General features: G+C 57.0%; 1 protein-coding gene across 2 annotated transcripts in view; it reads left to right on the forward strand.

Moving 5' to 3' along the window:
- Positions 1 to 8103, forward strand: part of GABRA5 (gamma-aminobutyric acid type A receptor subunit alpha5) — a 57629-nt gene that overhangs the window by 1362 nt on the left and 48164 nt on the right. For both annotated transcript variants that reach the window (XM_006167245.2, XM_006167246.1), the window contains exon 2: positions 1108 to 1267. In XM_006167245.2, the coding sequence (XP_006167307.1) occupies positions 1182 to 1267 (86 nt within the window). In that variant the 5' untranslated portion in view covers positions 1108 to 1181. The remainder of the gene's footprint in view (positions 1 to 1107; positions 1268 to 8103) is intronic.

Here is an 8103-nt window from a genome sequence, read left to right on the forward strand (position 1 = left end):
GACGGGGTGGGCGGCCCTGCCCGCCGCGGGCACCGGGCGGCCAAGGCTGCAGCTCCGCAGTGCCGCTCGGCGCCCACCTACCCCCCTACCCCGGCGCGCCGGCCGCGGAGAGCCTCAGGGCGGCGCGGGAACTGGAGGAGCGCAGCCTCTTCTTGAGGGTCCTGGCTCAGAGCCAGGGGGTGGCAGCAGACGCCACCCAGGTTTCCCGCATGCAGCGCCGCGTGCTCGCCGCCCGGACTATCGCCGGGGTCTAGCGAGGAGCCCAGGACTCACCCAGGCAACCACCGGCTGGAACCCTGTCCTCCGTGGCCGGAGTCACAAAGGGCCTTCCTCGGAGCGGGAAGCGCCTGTTGTACGCCTCCCAGCTGTGGAGTCCGCGGGGGTCTGCTGGAGAAGACATCCCCTTGGGAGCCCTGGGTGGGGTGCGCGGGTCATGAGCTCCTATTCCGTCTGCGCATATGGAGAAATCGTGCCCTGGCTCATGTTAGGTGTGGGGCTGGGGACAGTGCCTGCCTGCATTTCAAATGCATTAAAAAAGACCCAGCACAGAATGGACCGACTCCCCCAGACCGGTGATTAAGTGACCTGCCCTGGGCACAGACCCAGAACGCAGCAGGGTCTTGATGGGTGCTGTGGGCCTGCTTCTTAAATGTGTCTTTCCCTCTTAACACACACTTACCCTCAGCACCTTGTAGACCGAGAGTTAGATAGCCGGCTCTGAGCGCTGACCGTGGGGCAGACATTCAGAAAGGCCACAGTGCCCCACTTGTGGATCTGACAGGTACAGGATCAGCTGTTCAGATGACTTACTTTAATAACTGGGCTAATGGCTCACTTGATAACATGCTAAAAAGGAAGACAGTGTTTGACATACAAAACAAAGACACGAGCAGTTCTGTCCTCTGAATTAGTACAAATTAAGCCTTCCTGTAACTTCTTTTATGCCCCCAACTTACCGCCCAATGAGAGGGTCCCACCAGGGTACAGCAGTCTGGGCAGAGACTCCCCTTCCCTGTAAATTGCTATGCTAGGGGCAATCTGATTTAGTTCCAGGCTCTGGGACACACACACTCACTCTCGTGTCTTTCCTCTCTGTGTGCTTTTCAGCTACAAGACTGAGCTGCAGAAAGAAAGAGTTACTCTTCTAAACTCATCTGCTTCAACTATTATTCTCCTTGGGAATGGACAATGGAAAGTTCTCTAGCTTTATCATGATCAAAAACCTTCTTCTCTTTTGTATTTCCATGAACTTGTCCAGTCACCTTGGGTAAGTTGTCACCGGTGCCTTTATTAACTGGTGTTGGGTCACTGATGACTTGTAGAATCCTGGGGTGCAGCGCAGAACATCAGTTCCGCTGGCCCTCGCCTGCCACCTCCCTGTCCCCTGCCCTTCAGTTTGTTGTAAATAAGTAAAGCATCCTTGCCCTGACCCACACATTGTTTCTGAGCAAGGCTGCTCCTAGCGGGGTCTCCAAAGCGAGTCAGAGAAAAGCAGCAGATTATGTTTAGCAATAGAAGCCGGAGATGCTTTCTGAGTGAGCCGTGCTCCTCCTGCTCGGGTTCAGACAGCGTTCAGACGTTCGTGTGGGTAAAGGACGATTCCTGCCTGGTAGACCGGACAGCAGGCAGTACTCAATCCCCCACTGGTTCTGTTACACGACTGAACCTGCCTTTACAGCCAGGCCCTTGCTGCATGGCGTAGGAAGGACTCCCCTGGTCCTGGCCTGAGCCGAGGCCTGCCCCTGAGGCCATCTGAATGCAGGCACAGACCACAGACCACGTCTGAAGATCTGAAGGGCGGCCCTGCCATTCTGGCGTTCCACCTCTGCGAGCCTCTTGGATCGTGGCCTCTGGTGCCTGTGTCCTCTAACCGTCCCTGGACGAGTGGTGGCCAGCGTTTGTGTAATGCTCTTGGAAAGCCGGTGCTGCCCGGCCCTGGGATTTGCATTAGCGGCTCACAGGATGGTCCCTGGACGGTGACGGAGTATAGCTTCAGAATTAGGGTTCAGGGTAAGCGTGGCCGGGCTTTAGTTCTGTAAAAATGGGCTCCAGAGGTCGCACGGTGTGCTTGTAAGTCACGAGGGGTCAGGAATATGGCTCTGGGACAGAGGACCCTGTGGGGATGCGGCATTTTCTGTTCTGCTGCTGGACATCCTCTGCTCTTCTGGCCCCTCTAGATTTGTGCAGAGGAAGAAAGAGAAAGAGAGACAGAGACTTGAAACCTTTCCCAGGAGCCATGGCTGGTAAAAGACAGGGCTGGGAGTCCTGGTCTACCTGGGCTCAGGCCTGAGCCGTCGGCCAGAACTCTGGCCAGCGGCGCTGAGCTGAGGACCACGCCCGATTGCACCGCACCAGCAGGAAACGTGTGCACTCTGACCAGGCCACTGGCCGTGTGGCCATTCCACATGCTCCCTGGGGAGGCGCACTGGGTGTCGCTCTCACTTGGCTTGTCTTGAGGGAGTATCTCCCCGCCTCTGCTCCTGGTTTCCCTATGTGACGAATGATTTTCCTCTCCACGTCCTCTCCAGCTGGTAACCCTGTAAACTAGGGAGTTGGTGATGCGCCTGTTAATGAAAGCTGTGTATCTGGGTGAACTAGCATGGAGTGTCTGAGCCTGCGAGTTGCCACACTGAGCTGGTGGTCTGCTTCCTGGTACACTACCCTAGTTCTGTCCAGAGGGGAGGACCTGCTGGCTGGGAAGCTTATGTTCTTTATAACATTGCGGTCAAACTGTATCGTTGTGGGTTTGCACTGAGTAAGCATGGGATTCTGGCACTCCCTTGAAGACATAAGTCCTGGACAGGAAGAACCGTGCATTCAGAATTTGGCCTGGAGAAGGGCTTCAGTTTGTTACTTGATTCTGCAGTTTCCTGAGGTCATCTCGCAAACAGAGAAGTAGCTGTTAGTTTCTGGAAGCTGACACTGAGTAACAGGTAGATGACCCCTACGTCTTTCTAGAAAGCTGACTGATGGGGAGGTTTGTAGTCTGTTAGATATAAGGTCACTAGTCATTATAAATAGTATCTACTCCCTGTAGAAAATAGGGGAGATACAGACAAGTTTATAAAGCTCCTTCCGGTCGCCCTTCGCACACTGGTGTGCCTGTGTCCTTGCCTCGGTGCAGGTTTTGATCTGATTGGGCTCGTGTTCAGCTTTATACTGTGCTTTGTTCAAAACCAGTAGTTGCTGCAAAGTCTTTCAACTGTCTGATTTCTCAGTGGACGGCTTTATGTATTTCTGTGCATGAATCCCTGGTCATCAGCTACCTGCCTAGGTGGGATATTTATATTACTCCTGATTTCGCTGTTAAGATCTCTCCTGTAGACACGTATCTGGCTTACACCTTTTTAAAAATACGTGAGATGACCTGCATTAGAAGGCATTTCTGTAAGTGGAGTTTTACACCAGATCTGGGGCTTTCTCTCTTCTGACCTGCTGTTTCCCACAGAGGGGTTTCGTGCGGAGTTTCACACACTGGCAGGCAGGCGTGATTTTCTGCAGCCACAGAAGACATCACGTCGGCGATCATCTCCCTTCCTGCAGGAGGCGCCTCTCACTGGCCTATTATTTAAGTACAATTAAGGATGTTGTCCAGTCCCAAAGAACATTTTGTAACACTTGCGTTTCAATCTCAGGGATGGCGACAGTCACAACGTGGACACCAACTTCCACGTTGTGTTTCTGGTTACCCCTGGAGCAGCCTGGAGCTCGGTGCCATTAGCTTTGTCTGTCTTCCAGCCAGAGAGGGTGGCTCACTTGGGGAGGCCCTAAGGCCAGCCCTGCTGGGATCCTTTACCCGCAGTCTTCCCAGGTGCTCCTGCCGGCACCTTCCTGGGCCCCTCACCGGGCTGTGCTGGTGTGCAGGGCAGTTCAAGGCCACACTCGTCTAGGGAGGAGGGGAGTGGTATTTGCACAGAGGGTGGAGAGTTTTCCAACTCTAAGATGAGGAGAAATAAACTGGGGGCAGCTCTGGGGTCTTCCCCCCCCCCAAAGAGGAATTCAAGTGATCAGGCTTGACAGGAGGTAAAAGAGAAGTGGCAGAGGCCTTACTTCGAGAGGACTAGACAGGAGTAGCACACAGGAGGCAGAGGACTGGCGGGGAGGAGGCAAGAGGGAGAACTCTCCCTCCAGTTCTGAGTGTGCGAAGCCGGTATGCAGCGTGGTGGTGGTTGAGGAACGCGTGTGCACTGGCAGTGAGGAAATGCTCAGGTGTGCCAGGCGACACGGGTGCGCCGGCTAGGTAAGATAACTGACGTGCCACTGGTTGGAGATGTGAGCGCCTTCTTGCCCTCCCCTGGAGCTCCTTCCCAGGAGCCTGTGATCCTTCTGTTCATTTTTAAGCACAGAGCAGAGCCCGAGTCCAGCGCCTAACAGAAGACGGGCCCGCGGGGGCAGCCCCGCGTTTGAGACGCGGGTTACTTGAGGCATGCCGGCCCCATTGGTGAGATGCTACGGTGCATGCATGGAAAAACTAGCACAGAAACAGCACTGGCATCGTTACAATGTCAAAGTATGTCACAGTACATTCAATGGCTTTATCATCCTCTGAAAACTCCGTGATCAGCTGGACAGGCCAGTGATACTCGTGAGAGAAATCTGAGGCCGATCCACTCGGTAATAAGGTCAGGTCACGGCTGCTCATTTCTTTGTATTAAACATGTGGTAGAGGTTAATCGGTTGGAAAAAAGCGTGTTAGCATTTTATGATGTGGGAGCTGCAACTTGGAGAGACTCTGGAAAACAATCTTTTATAATCGGCAGCTAAAAGCAGGTTTCCCAGAAGGAGCCTTTGCCCAAGCACGCACGACCCGTGCGCGCAGGTGCCGGCACGCACGCTTGCTTCATGAAGGCTTGTTCGCGCACTCAAGGACAGCCCCACTTTCAACGACAGCAGAAAGTACACTCGCTCTGAGTCATGCAAGCAGGCCGACGCCCTTTCCATGGAAAGTTCCCCTTGTGAACCCCACGACGAATTCCTCCTGCACGGTAGCTGCAGGTTCATGAGGCCCGGGACAAGCGACACTGGGACAATGGCAGGAGCGCTCAGGACACGCTGAGGCAGGCAGCGGGACAGACGCCGTGGCACACCGACTTCGAGGCCTGGGGACCACGGGGAACACAGGCAGAGCCTGCATGTGGCAAGATGCAGGCGACTGAGACAGAGCGGCACAGCAATGGCTGGGTTCTGAAAACACGCAGGGGAGGAGAAACTCCCAAAGGGTGTGCTTTATCCGGGAAACCTGGACAATGTCCGTCATGCCAGCAGCCGGCGAGCCACGCGCAGAGGAAGGCCGCCAGCCGGCTCTGCCGACACCCGCAGGCAGTGGGCTCCGGGATGAGTCACTGGCTGGCTTCAAGGGGAGAAGGAGAAGGTCGGCACTCGGATTTCTACAAAGGCTCGATTGCATAAGATGCCTATTTAGTGGGTATGGAATTTCAAAGTATTCGCATCAAAAGCAGAGAGAAATCTCTCCCGAACTCTGGGGTCATGTCTCCTGCATCTCAGACCGCTTTCAGCACACAGTAGTGAATGCTCCCCAGGTCCTCCCTCCGGGCTCCAAGCGCTCTGGCTTCAGAACTCTAAGTGCACGAGCATCGCCCTCTGGCAGTGCGGAGAGCGGGGTCTGCCTCGGCTTTGGGGCGCAGCCTTCACTGCAGGGCCACCTCCTAATGTCCTAATATTGCCGGGGCCATGGAAAAGGGAACTCTACGCTGGACACAAACGAATACTAATCTAGACGCCAAACAGCACCAGTGCACAAAGCAGTGGGTCTGCCACAGCCTGCATGAGAGCCAGCGCAAGACGGGCCCCTGAGACACAGCCGCACGCGCGAGGGTGCTCCAGGCAGTGGGGGATCGCAGACGTGGGTGACAGTGCCACCGAGGGGTGTGTGGGCTCGCACTCCCTGAGGAGCCTGCACCGTGACGGTGGCACAGCAGCAAAGCCGCCCGACAGCACGTTTCTCAGGGCACCCCCCCCCGCCCCTGTGCACGCCCACATAATGCCACCGAGAGGGGACCTCCGGCCGCCGGGGAAGGTGAGACCTGCTGGGGCTCAGGGCCAGCAGTTCAGCAGTTTGTGGGAGCTCATCTTGTTTGTGTCCATTCGATGATGTATTTCAAGATTAAATAGCATGGACCAGCAGGTGGGGTGCTGGTTAAGTGTTGGACTCCCACACGGCTGACCATAGTTCGAGTCCCAGACCTGGAAGCTTGAAAGTCACACCAAGTGTGTGTGTGTATGTGTGTGTGTTCAAATCCCAGGAGGAGAATGGAGAAGGGACTGCAATGTGGCCATCCCCCCGGTGGGGTGACTTCTCCCTTTCCTTCTCACTGTCTCTGCTTCTCTCCAGCAAGCACACATGCGCTATAGTAAAAACCCAAAAAAGGGAGAAAGGAAGGGAGGGAGGGAGGGAGGGAGGAAAGAAGGAAGGAAGGGAGGGAGGGAGGGAGGGAGGGAGGGAGAGAGAGAGAAGCAAACCAAAATGTTAGTGAGACACAGGGCCAGTCCACTTTCATTCTTACCCAGAAATCTCAGGCCACTGATGCACAGCCGGTCTGCCCGGTTTCAGGAGCCCTGGCGAACACCTGGGGCGCAGTCAGCCCCACACTGAGCGAGGGCAGGCTAGCTGCCGCTCTGCTCTCCTGCCCGGCACCGTGTGAGAACAGAGGGTCTCCCTGCCTGAACGCAGTGTCCCCACCTCAGTCACGGTGCCTCCGTCACACCCAGGGAAAGGGTCTGCGGCTTGACTCACGTAGAACGGGGACCAGCCCTTGTGCACCAGTGGGGGACCTGGACGCACTTCTGGGAGACTCCTGAGGGTCGCTAGGCCTGCAGGGCGAGTGAGGGCACGGCCTGCCAGCCCCAAGGCCTTAATCCCAGCTGCAGGGTCTCCCACGCACAAGTGTCACCAGGGGCACTGCCCTGCTGCCACACTAGCATTCACTGAGGCCACACCACGTGACGGCCGCTGCTCTGTCACCGCGGGCCAGAGCCTGCCTTCAGGGAGACTGCGTTCCCGGTGGACGACGGGGACAGACGTCGGCCTAGTCATGATGGCTGCTGGGGTCACCCAGAGCAGGAGACAGAGGGAGGGGATAGCTGCCCGCGCAGGGACAGGGAGCGTGTGTGCGTGTGCGTGTGCGTGACAGCAGTCATGCTGGAGAGGAAGGAGTGGGCCGGGGTGACACGTGAATGCCCTGGAGGGTGCAGGGTTATCAGCTGCAGGGTTGGGGGGCCACGGCGTGGTTTTGGGGGGCTTAGATGGCAGTGGTGTGACTGAGACTTCAATTTTTTTAAAGGTTATGTCTCTGTGTGACAGAGAGACAGAGACAGAGACACAGCCCCACCCTCAGCCCATCCTGGGTCATGCTCAGCAAATTCAGGGAGGTCTCCAGACCCAAACCCAGACCCTCCCCGCGTGGGCCAGCCTCCCAGGGCGCTGTGGCTGGCTGCTGGGCCCCTGTGCCACCCGATTTACAGTGTCACAGCTCAGTATGGGTGCTGCGGGTGAGCAGAATGGTAAGCAGCAGGCGTACGGGGTGTGAGGGAGGAGCACCAGGGCAGCTGGGTGACCGCAGTGATCCAGGGGAGGGCCCGCCGTGGCCAGCGGGGCTCGCTGATGGGCTGACGTGGACACGACAGAGTATCTGAGGGTGACACCTGGCACTTGACCCGAAAACCTGGGAGCTCACTCCCCCAGTGGGAGAAGGGCCTGGGGAGGGAGCACGCAGTGTCCCGCTCTGCGCACGCCAAGCCCCTGAGTCCAGCTAGACACCCCAGAGGGGCGACCACACAGGCACTGGCATGGCAGGCTGCGGTCAGAGAGGAGTGGGCAGAGGCAGGGACGGAGATGGGGTGGGTGGGTATTAACGTCACTGGATTGGATGAGCTCGGTTAGAGTGAGTGCAGACGGAAAGGAAGAGGTCTCGGGCTCCGGACATGCCTGTTCCCCAGTCAGGAGGGGCTGCGGCAGTGGGCATAGGCAGCCCTGTCCGACGTGGCTCACGGCCCGAGGGGGACTTGCTCTTTGGGCTGGTAACGGGTCCTCACTCCTGAGCTCCTGGCGCTGCTTTCCTTGGGCGGCACAGTGGGAGAGCCGCA

The sequence above is a fragment of the Tupaia chinensis genome, unplaced genomic scaffold, assembly GCF_000334495.1.
Source record: "Tupaia chinensis unplaced genomic scaffold, TupChi_1.0 Scaffold144682_1, whole genome shotgun sequence".
Lineage (NCBI taxonomy): Eukaryota > Metazoa > Chordata > Mammalia > Scandentia > Tupaiidae > Tupaia > Tupaia belangeri.